Raw genomic sequence first — 12,150 nt, 5'->3', positions numbered from 1 at the left:
AATGAATGCCAACATTGCATCCACCTTCTTCACAACCGACTCACCTGGAGGTTAACCTTTAGGGTATCTTGCACAAGGACTCCCAAGTCCCTTTGCATCTCTGCATTTTGAATTCTCTCCCCATTTAAATAATAATCTGCCCATTTATTTCTTCCATCAAAGTGCATGACCATACACTTTCCAACATTGTACTTCATTTGCCACGTCTTTGCCCATTCTCCTAAACTACCTAAGTCTCTCTGCAGGCTCTCTGTTTCCTCAACACTACCCGCTCCTCCACCTATCTTTATATCATTGGCAAATTTAACCACAAATCTATTAATACCATAGTCCAAATCATTGTCTTTGCCATACATCGTAATAAGCAGCGGCCCCAACACCAACCCACTGGTAACCGGCAGCCAGCCAGAATAGGATCCCTTTATTCCCACTCTCTGTTTTATACCGACCAGTCAATGCTCCACCCATGCTAGTAACTTCCCTGTAATTCCATGGGCTCTTATCTTGCTAAGCAGCCTTATGTGCGGCACCTTGTTACGCATTCAGTTCCTTTGCCATCTCTGCATCTCTCATTACAATTTCTCCAGTGTCATTTTGCATTGGTCCTATATCTACCCTTGACTCTCTTTTACCCTTTATATACTTAAAAAAGCTTTTAGTATCTTTTTGGATATTATTCACCAGCTTTCTTTCATAATTCATCTTTTCCTTCCTAATGACCTTCTTAATTTCCTTCTGCAAGTTTTTAAAAGTTTCCCAATTCTCTGCCTCCCCACTAGCTCTGGCTTCCTTGTATGCCCTCTCTTTTGCTTTTACTTTGGCTCTGACTTCATTTGTCAGCCATGGTAGTGTCCTTCTTCCCTTTGAAAATTTCTTCTTATTTGGAATATATCTGTCTTGCACTTCCCTCATTTTTCGCAGAAACTCCAACCATTGCCGCTCTGCTGTCCTTCCTGCAAATGTTCCTTTCCAGTCAACTTTGGCCAGTTTCCCTCTCATGTTATTGTAATTTCCTCAATTCCACTGAAATACCGACACATTGGATTTTATTTTTTCCCTCTCAAATTTCAATGTGAGCTTGACCATATTATGATCACTGTTCCCCAAGGGTTCCTTAACCTTAAGCTCTCTTATCACCTTCGGATCATTGCAAACACCCAATCCAGGACAGCCGATCTCCTAGTGGGCTCAACAACAAGCTGTTCTGAAAAGCCATCCCTTAGCATTCTACAAAATCTCTTTCTTGAGGTCCAGTACTGACTTGGTTTTCCCAATCCACCTTCATGTTAAAATTCCCAACAATTATCATGACATTGCCTTTCTGACACGCATTTTCTATCTCCTATCCACATCCTGGCTGCTGTTTGGAGGCCTGTATATAATTGCCATTAGGGTTCTTTTACCCTTGCCATTTCTTAACTCAACCCATAGAGACTCTACACCTTCCAATCCTATGTCATCGCTTTGTAATGATTTAATATTATTTCTTATACACAGAGCCACACCACCCTCTCTGCCTATTAACCTATCTTTCTGATACACCGTATATCCTTGGATGTTCAGCTCCCAATGGCAGCCATCCTTTAGCCAAGTTTCAGAGATGGTCACAATGTCATTTGCCAATCTGTAGCTGAATTTCAAGATCGTCCATTTTATTCCTCATGCTGAGTGCATTCAGATACAGCACTCTCAGTCCAGTATTTGTTGCTTTCTGTTTTAACTGCACCATGCCTCTATTACCCTGTAACTCATGCCACTGGCTGTGATTAAGCCTCATTTCCTGTCTGTTCTTTCTATAGTATCTGTTGCATGCTATCTTTGATTTATTTCTGTTTTCCCCTTCCTCAGCCCTATCACTCCGGTTCCCATCCCCCGCCAAATTAGTTTAAACCCTCCCTAACAGCTCTATTAAATCTGCCTGCTAGGATATTGGACCCCTTTGGGTTAAGCTGTAACCCATCCAGGTTGTACCTCCCCAGATGAGGCCCCAGTGATCCAGGAATCTGAATCCCTGCCCATACACCAATCTCTCAGCCACACATTAATACACCTGATCGTGCTATTCTTGCACTCACTAGCGCATAGCACAGCAATCCTGAGATTACTGCCCTGGAGGTCCTGCTTTTCAGCTTCGTACCCAACTCTCTGATTCTCTCTTCAGGACCTCCTCTCTTTTTCTACCTATGTCAATGGTACCAACATATACCAAGACTTCTAGCTGTTCACCCTCTCCCTTCAGAATACTCTGCACCTCGTACCCTGGCACCTGGGAGGCAACACACCATGCGGGCATATCTATCAGGCTGACAGAACCTCCTGCCTGTTCCTTTCTGCACCACGGAACCTGACTCAGTGTCAGAGACCTGATCGCTGTGGTCGTCCTCTGTCAGGTCATCCCCCTCAACCGCATCCTAAACAACATAACGATTAATGAGGGGGATGGCCACAAGGGTGCTCTCTACTGTCTGAGCTCTTCCCTTCACTTCCCTGACCGTCACCCACTTATCTAACTCCTGCAGCCTCGGGGTGACTAACTCCCTGTAGCTCCTCTCCATCTCCTGTTCACTCTCCCTAATAAGCTGTAGGTCATCGAGCTACAGCTCCAGATCCCTAACACGGTCTCTCAGGAGCTGCACCCAGCGCAGATGGGCCATCTGGGAGACTGGAAGATTCCCAGGATTCTCACATCTGACACCCAGAGCAAAATACTAACCCTACTGACATGCTCTCTATTCCTTAAAAAAATGCAAAGAAAAACCAAAATGAAGTCCACCTACCCACTTACCTCGCTGAAGCCCGCTTTCGCCGAAGCCTGAATGAGCCAAAGCCTGTCACTTCTACTCTTGCCACTGGCCTACTCCCGACAATGGCCGCTCCGCTTATCCCTTCTGTACTTTTGTTTAGTCCATATACACTACATTCACTAGTCAGGGCATCAGGGAGAAGGCAGGTGAATGGGTTTGAGAGGGATAATAAATGAATCATTTTGGAATGGTGGAGCAGATTTTATTGGCTGAATGGCCTAGTTCTGCTCCCATGTCCTATGTTCTTACGTTCTACTGCCATGCTCTGCATGGGCCAAGAAATCAAAGCTGCCTGAAATGCCAAGTTCCTTAACATCAATGAGGCTCAATGCAAATGAGGACTTGGAAGGATCATAAACCAATGGCAGAGACTTTCAATACTCTGGCAGCCATATCCTGTGATAAGCAAGATGCTCCACATCCACTCTCCACCCCACTTCAGGAAATTTTATAATAATTAAAGCCTGAACTGGATTCAGTTCACTGCAAATCTACTGTAAATTTCCAACAAAAGAATGTTTCAAAGTATTACATTCAACAAAAAAAAGTCTGGAAATGTTACCATGAGGAAATCTGCAGAAGCTGGAAATTCAAGCAACACACATCAAAGTTGCTGGTGAACGCAGCAGGCCAGGCAGCATCTCTAGGAAGAGGTACAGTCGACGTTTCGGGCTGAGACCCTTCGTCAGGACTAACTGAAAGAAGAGTTACCACTGTGCTCTTTCTTTATGTATTTTTAAGATTTCTTCCATCCTCTTGAAGCTTTTTGTTCATCTCTGACCATACACAACTTGGAACTCTCTAGCCTGGCCCTCTTGGGACCTGAGTGGTGACAGACCACAGAATATCTGGACCATAGAAAATGTCCCTGATCATCTTCCTCTGAGCTTTTTAAAATATATACACTCCTTGGGTCACATATTCCAAGGGTCACGTCTTCTCCTATCAGATTCCTCCTTCTTCAGCCCTTTACCTCTTCCACCTATCACCTCCTAGTTTCTCACATCATCCCTCCCAACCCCCGGACCTTTTTAGTCAGCTTCTGCCCTCTTCTTTTCCAGGCCCAATAAAGAGACTTGGTGCAAAACATCAACTTTTTCTTTTCCTTCCATAGATCAGAATCAGAATCAGGTTTATTATTACTGGCATGTGACGTGAAATTTGTTCACTTAGCAGTAGCAGTTCAATGCAATACATAATCTAGCAGAGAGAGAAAAAAAATAAAAAGATAATAAATAAACAAGTAAATCAATTACGTATATTGAATAGATTTTAAAAGATGCAAAAGCAGAAATACTGTATATTAAAAAAAAGTGAGGGTGTGTCCAAAGATTCAATGTCCATTTAGGAATCGGATTGCAGAGGGGAAGAAGCTGTTCCTGAATCGCTGAATGTGTGCCTTCAGGCTTCTGTATCTCCTACCTGATGGTAACAGTGAGAAAAGGGCATGCCCTGGGTGCTGGAGGTCCTTAATAATGGACGCTGCCTTTCTGAGACACTGCTCCCTAAACATGTCCTGGGTACTTTGTAAGCGAGTACCCAAGATGGAGCTGACTAGATTTACAACCTTCTGCAGCTTAGATTCTGCCTGATTTGCTGAATTTGTCCAGCATTTTGTATTTGTTGATAACAGTTGGTAACCCAGTTTTCCAAAATAAGCTAAAATTGTAAAAGTTGCATTGGCACATTAATTGCCTACAATTTAGTACAAGTTTTTGTTAATTTACTATTAGAATTAGCATTTATTTAGATCTTACATACATCCCACAACATGAGGGAGTAAAAATCTTTGCGTTATGACTCCGTTGCAATGTACAGCATGTGAATTTAAAAGTCTAATGGCTGTAGAAAGAAGCTGTCCAGTTGCCTGTTGGTCCTGGCTTTAATGCTGTGGTACCATTTGCCAGACAGAAGCAGCTGAAACAGTTTATGGTTGAGGTGACGAGTGTCCCCAACAATCTTCCAGACTTTCTTTCTGCACCTGCTGCTGTAAATGTCCTCAGTGGAGGGAAGTTGACATCCACGGATGTGCTGGGCTGCCTGTACCACTCTCTGCAGTGACCAACAATCAAGGTTGGTGCAGTTCCTGTACCAGGCAGTGATACAGCCAGTCAGTAGGGTCTCAATGCTGCCCCTGTAGAAGGTCTTAAGGATTTGGGGGTCCATGCTGAACTTCTTCAGTAACCTGAGGTGGAAGATACGCTGTTGTGCTTTTTTTGCCTCCAAGCCGGTGTGTACAGTTCAGGTGAGATCTTGGTTGATGTGTATACTGAGGAACTTGAAACTGCTCACCCTCTCAACGGCAGTCCCATTGATGTTGATCGGGGCGAGCCTGTCTCCATTCCTCCTGTAATCCACAATCAGTTCTTTTGTTTTTTGGACATAAAGGGAGAGGTTACTATCCTGGCACCACTGCGTCAGGGTGTTATCCTCTCCTCTGTAGGGTGTCTCAGCACCATTAGAAATAAGGCCGATCAAAGTCGTGTCATCTGCGAATTTGATCTGCAGATTGGAGCTGTGTGTGTGGCAGTACAGTCATGGGTGTAAAGGGAGTAGAGGAGGGGGGTCAGGACACAACCCCGGGGAGCACCTGTGTTGAGTGTCAGAGGGGCAGAGGTGGGGGAGCCTATCCTTACCACCTGTTGGTGATCTGATAGGAAGTCTAGGATCCAGCTGCACAAGGTTTGTTGCAGGCCGAGGTCTCTGAGCTTCCTGTCAAGTCTGGAGGGAAATATGGTGTTGAATACTGAACTGTAGTCCAGGAGCAGTATTCTAATGTATGCATCCCTCTTCTCCAGGCGAGTGAGGATGGTGTGTAGTGCTGTGGCTATGGCATCACCAGTAGACCGGTTCTGTTGGTAAGGCGAATTGTAGGGGATCCAGTGTGGCTGGTAGCATGCTGCAGATGTAGTCTTCAACCATCCTCTCAAATCATTTGCTTATAATTTTAGATCTTAGTTAGAATTAGTTAATTAGTATAGAGCTACAGATTCAAAGAATGCCAGACCACGGCAGCTGCTGCACCACAGAATACCAGCTCAGAGAGTTCCAACTGTAGATCTGTTGTAAGAGCCGTGCAGCCTCAAAATACAAAATAAGATGCATCACCTCCTCATAAATCTGTCACAGTTTCTGGGTACCCTGATCCTGACCATGAATATTAAGAATGGTTGACCATGGATTTCTCCCAGGTTAGTACAGATGCATTGTGTAGGCAGAAGTCCCAGCCCACCAGATGACAGTCATTCTAGAGCAGATTTCAGGGTCTCTCTTGCTCTTTACACTGGTTTCTCTGTCTGCAGTTTATTAATTCTGATCACTTTTTCTCTGCTGCAGACCTCCATTTTCCTCCTCTGAGGCTTACCTCAGCAGTGGTGGGCAGCCCTCTGACCTTTGCTCATTTCCCATGCTTCCACTCTTGGTCCGTCTTCCTTCAATGGGAACAGGATCTCTCCTGCATCACAACTTTCCATCCCAGATCTATGGATTTGTTAGATAATTTTTCATGATTTACAACACAATTCCAGTACCAGGTTGCTTTCACTTACTATTTAACTACGAGACAAACCACCCCTCTATAGAATATATTCTATGGCCACCCCAACTTCCATCTTCACTTTCCTGACCATATAAATGTACAAAATGAAAATTCTGTTTATTTCTTCCCACATCATTGAACTAATAGTGTGAGACTGTAATTTACAGAGATGCCATTCAAGCTGGAAAAGGCCCTCTAGCTCGTGATGTTGTAATGAACTAATTAAGCTAATAACACCTCTATCATGTGCCTATCTGAGAACCTCTTAAATGCTGCTATTGTACCTTCCACCACCACTGCTCCTGGCAATGCATTCCACTTTCTGTGTGAAAAAAAACTTGCCCTACATTAATGGTTTGAAATTTACTCCTTCATCTTAAATATATGCCTTTTAGTGTTAGACATATCGACCCTGGGAAAAAGAAATGAGCGGTTTAGTCTATCTCTGCCTCTCACAATTTTATAAACTTCTATCAGGTTTCCCCTCAGTCTCCACTGCTCCAGAGAAAATAACCCTAGTTTGTCAAATCACTTCTCATAGCACATGACCTCTAATCCAGCAGCATCCTGGTAAACCTCTTCTGCACCTTTCTGAAAGCCTCCATATCCTTCCTATAATGGGGCAATGAAAGTTGGATGCAATGCTCTAGACATGCCTAACCAGAGACACATAAAGCTGCAGAATAACTTCCTATCCCTTGACTGATAAAGACAAGCATACTGTACACCTCATTTACCACCCTATCATCCTGTGGAACCAATTCAAGGTGAAATCATTTTGAATTGCCTTGTTCCAAAGTTCTGCTAATCATTTATCACTTTAGTTTATTTCCTAATTTGGGTTGTTGCAGTGTTTAACTATCTTTTCTTCCTGCAGTTCTCTGAATAATCATTCACACTTCAACTGGCTCACTCAGAAGTTCAAAGTAAATTTATAATCAAAGTACACGTATGTCACCATATACAACCTTGAGATTCATTTTCTTGCAGGCATTCACAGTAAGTACAAAGACACCAAAAAGAAACCCAAAATAATAATAATGAATAAATATGCAATAAATATTGAGAACATGAGCAGAAGAGTTCATAGGCTGTGAGTACAGTTCAGTGAAGTTGAGTGAAGTCATTCCTTCTTGTTCATTCGGAAGTGGTAGGAGTGATTGTTGTGTACTTAGTGTTTCAGGTTCTCATGAAGGTTTGGAGAAAAATGAAATGGTCATTTTGGGCTACAATCTTCAGTGTAAAGGAACAACTTTGCCTTTTTATTTCTTCTGTTAAATGCTGAAAGACCTTCTGTGGGCCCTGAATAGTCTGACTTTGCTTTAACTTCCTGCACTTGCAATTGTATCTTTAATTATTTTGTTACATGAATCTTCTGCCTTTTCAATGTCTCATTAAGCTACTTCCTATTCTTTTTGCAATTCTCTTTACATCCATCATCTACCAGTTCTTAGCTGCTTCCACCTTGACAGAAAATTCATCACTTTGTCCTTTGGACTGGATTTTCCCGCCGTATCTGTGAGGGAAATCACAGGGGGTTTTTTACACATGCTCCTACAGCTCGGTATCAATGTACTCCTTTTATTTTGAGCTATGGCTCTTTTTGAGCACAGGGCAGTCACCCAGAGGCAAGTGTGTTATCAAAAGAGAGCTGTCACTGTAAAGGAACTAAAGGTTGATTATGTTATAGCGGATGCCCACTCCAGCACCAAAAGCAGCAGAGCATGATTAAATGGACAAAAATGCCTTAATATTATTTTAAACCTTTCATGTGACATGACCAACATTTTAAGTGAGGAAAGGAGCCAAATATGAAACACTCTCATCTTAGTGTCGTGTCATTTACAAGGATTGGGCTGCGAAGTTTGCAACAATGGGATTTTTGAAATGAAGGAGGGAAATGGTAGTAAGATACCATGCCTGATTTCTCTTTCATCCTATGATTTTGGGTGTTAAATAATAAAACATCTATTTCATTAACTTCTCTTTGTGAGATAAGACAACAATATTACAATTTGAATTTTACCTGTTCTTTTCAAATTTGCTCTTCATTTTGATCTGAGCTAAGAAAGAACTATATTTCATTCAGGTTCCAGTTTACAATCTGAATCATGTTGAATCTACTGCACTCTTCTGGAATGTTAAGTATTCCATAATAAACATTCTTGTTATGAATATTTTTGGAAAGCAGCAAAAACTCTACAACATTTCCTATGGAACTGAGCAAGCAAGTCTACTGTCGAAATCTCAGACAAACCTGCGTATCTACATCTATTTGTGATTATTTTTTTAAAGTAATTGTCTTCTTAGGAAACCTCCTCTCAACCCATCCTTAACACCATTCTAAATTATTATACAGAGACGAAAACAAATCGATGGACAGAGTCCATATTTTAAAAAATTAGAAATCAAGCAGTAATGTGCCATATAGTTTCTAGAACAGCAAAGTAACGACAGCGTCTTTATATCTTCCTCTTTTCTGCTTGATCCTCCAAAGAAAGTATATAAGTCTGTAGGCTATCACAGGAAACCAGCATCCATCATCATTGACTTCTCAAACTTCCGCTAATGCCCCACCTCCCCCTCATACCCCATCCGTTATTTATTTATATACACACATTCTTTTTTCTGTCTCTCCTTTTTCTCCCTCTGTCCCTCTGACTATACCCCTTGCCCATCCTCTGGGTTTCCCCCCCTTTTTTTATCCCTAGGCCTCCTGTCCCATGATCCTCTCATATCCCTTTTGCCAATCAACTGTCCAGCTCTTGGCTCCATCCCTCCCTCTCCTGTCTTCTCCTATCATTTTGGATCTCCCCCTCCACCTCCCACTTTCAAATCTCTTACTATCTCTTCTTTCAGTTAGTCCTGATGAAGGGTCTTGGCCCGAAACGTCGACTGTACCTCTTCCTACAGATGCTGCCTGGCCTGCTGCGTTCACCAGCAACTTTGATGTGTGTTGCTTGAATTTCCAGCATCTGCAGAATTCCTCGTGTATCCATCATCAAAGGCACTCAACATGTAGGTTATGCTCTCGCCATCAGAAAGAAGGTACAGGAGCCTCAGGACTCACATCACTAGGTTCAGGAACAGTTATCACCCCTTAACCATCGGGTTCTCGAACCAGAGAGGATAATTTCGCTTGCCCCATCACTGAACTGTTTCCACAACTGAAGGGCTTTCAGGGACTCTTCATCTCATATTCTTGATATTTATTGCTTTTTGCCCCCTTTTGTATTTGAACAATTTGCTGTCTTTTGCACATTTGTTGTTTGTCCATCCCGTTGAGTACTTTCTTTCATTGATTCTATTACGTTTCTTTGATTTACTGTGTATGCCCACAAGAAAACAAATCTCAGGGTTGTAATGGTGACATTTATATACTTTGATAACAAGTTTACTATGAACTTTGAACTAAAGGGCTGGAAATAAGCTCCTTTAAAATTTCCCTCTCTTAGCACCTGAGATTTAAATTTTATTATCTTAGTTCTCTGCTTCCAGTGTTAATTTGCAGAGTTTCAATGCCATTGCTGCAATTAGTTTATGTTCTATAAGCAGGCAAACAAAGCACAGTAATCATTACTACTACCAAGTGCTCTTATGTGTGGATTTAATGTGAATAAACTCAGCTGTAATAATCCCAGCAGTTAAAAGATCATTAAGATTGCTTCAGTTTATCTATGAAAAATAGTCGTTTTGGCTCCTGTGTATTAATGGAACTGTAGACAACAAATAGAGTCACTGTGTTTTGAAAAACGGTGGGGGAATGTGTTGAGGGAGTGGGTGGTGAAAGGGACAGAGGTGGAGCAGAGGAGAATATCAAAATCATAAAAACATTACAGTAATTACTTTTATTCAATTTTCTTTAAACATATAGCTTTCATCAGATATGATAACATTATCTTCGACAAATAACAATCTGATTGAGCCACTGGAAAATTTCAAATGAACTACAACTTAAAACTGTTAAATGAACCTCAAATGGACACTGGATATTCTGTTTCCAAAACGCTGCCATCTGGGTTTGTTTATTTGTCTACGGACACAGTTTAAGCCACGGGTGCTATCTTCATAAAACCCATGGGAGAAAGCAGAATTCTGAACAGGATAGCAACTGAACACCCAGAAATAATATTTAGTATGCATGTAATTTATTTCTTGAAATTGAGCTAAGTATTTAACTTTGGAGCCATTTCTAAAGCAGCTTTGTTAACTAAAAAAGACCTCAACTCCTATTTGCTATCATTGTGCGTCTGGAGGTGACAGATGTTAGTGCTAAGTTACAATAACTACACTGAAGACTATTGGCTGAAATGTGGATAAACAATTGCTCAACCAACTATTTTTTGATTAACATGAATATTAAAAAACATTTAACTGTAGCTTTTAACAGAAACAGCAACAAAGTAAAAGCAACTCACTGATGTCTAAAGTAAAATCCAGTAAAAGGTATTCATATGAAATCTCAGTCTTTGTTTCCACTTGTGGTCTCTTCAGAGTAGAAAATATTTTGCCAGGACTGCTATCATCAGGTTCTTCCAGCTTTCGTAGCCCACAACCCATGGCAGGATCTGCAGACGGTCAGATTCAAGAAATATTCGTGAGTACTGTGACTCTGATTTCAACAAAGGGCAGTTATAATTTCTGTTATGCCTCTGGCCTCTATAAATCCTGAAGTCAGTTAAAAGTAAAACAGGGCCCCTCAACTCACAAAAAAGTCAGCTCTTTCTTAACATACAGTATTAAACTCCTGCCCATTTATTTGAGTTTTTTGAGGGAATATTTTAAGCATAATCCCTGCATACTTGAAGTTAGTTACATCCATTAGTACTACACACATACAGCTTCACTTATCACAGCCGTTCATGCCACGTCAGTCTGCTCCAAGGCCCTTAATAGTTTAATAGTAGACACAAGCCTTGTCCTCCCCCACAGATTTAAAGTAGGTAATTAACAAGTAAACAAAAGGCAAGAATAAAACTTGGCTGGCGTTACCTGCGATGAGAAAAAGTGCTCTGGAACCAGACGATGTCTGTTCAATCTGCAGATGGAAACTCTGTCTGAAGTAGAAAGCTCCAAAATGGTTGTAGACTAAAATCATTTCCAGAAAGGAAGTAAAATCCCTGAGAGGAAACTGTTTCTGGCATCTGAGAGGAATCGTTAACGCAGTGAGAGCTTCAGGTTCTGTTGAGGCCATTCACTTTTTAGGTTAAAGTATAGTTCCTGGACACTTAGAAAACCACAGCAAATCAAGAATTTGTTTCAGGAAACTAATTTGTCATGTAGAATTACAACAAATTGATCTTGCTGCATTAAAATCCAAAAAAAATAACAGTCTTGTCCGAGTTGCATGGGTATAACTACTTTATAACTAAACTGAAAACAGTGAACGGCAGTGAATGGAATTAAACTAAAAGTAGACTGGACTGTAAAACTGTAAGATTTCTAAGATGACTAAAATTACTTCAAGTATTCCCAAAGGTTACATTTCCTTTACTTTTCATAAATTCAAAATGATTAAAAGAAGGAAAATATGCTGAAGCAATTTCTTAAGCACCACAAAATCATCTCCTCCATGGAGTACTGCAATATTACAAATACATCTGGAATTCAAAACAATCACCACAGTCTATACAAGTAACTGCTGCAATATTAAAAATACACTGCCCTGCACAATAACTTTGTAGAAGTTAAGTGAGGCTTGAACTTTACTTTTTTTGTTATCTCTTTCAAAATTAATTAAATACACATGTACACAAGAGTTACTTAACTTGTAGAGTGCTGTAACATAAAATTGCAGGTTTGTCTTAC

General features: G+C 41.1%; 1 protein-coding gene across 1 annotated transcript in view; it reads right to left on the bottom strand.

Moving 5' to 3' along the window:
• Window positions 1–11,875, bottom strand: part of rftn2 (raftlin family member 2) — a 62,005-nt gene extending 50,130 nt beyond the window's left edge. The window contains exons 1-2 of the mRNA XM_063051930.1: window positions 11,335–11,875; window positions 10,761–10,910 (exon numbers count right to left, since the gene is read on the bottom strand). Of these exons, the coding sequence (XP_062908000.1) occupies window positions 10,761–10,910; window positions 11,335–11,536 (352 nt within the window). The 5' untranslated portion in view covers window positions 11,537–11,875. The remainder of the gene's footprint in view (window positions 1–10,760; window positions 10,911–11,334) is intronic.
• Window positions 11,876–12,150: the final 275 nt, after the last annotated feature.

The sequence above is a fragment of the Mobula hypostoma genome, chromosome 6 (genome assembly GCF_963921235.1).
Source record: "Mobula hypostoma chromosome 6, sMobHyp1.1, whole genome shotgun sequence".
NCBI lineage: Eukaryota > Metazoa > Chordata > Chondrichthyes > Myliobatiformes > Myliobatidae > Mobula > Mobula hypostoma.
This window is presented reverse-complemented; position numbering and strand designations above follow the sequence as displayed.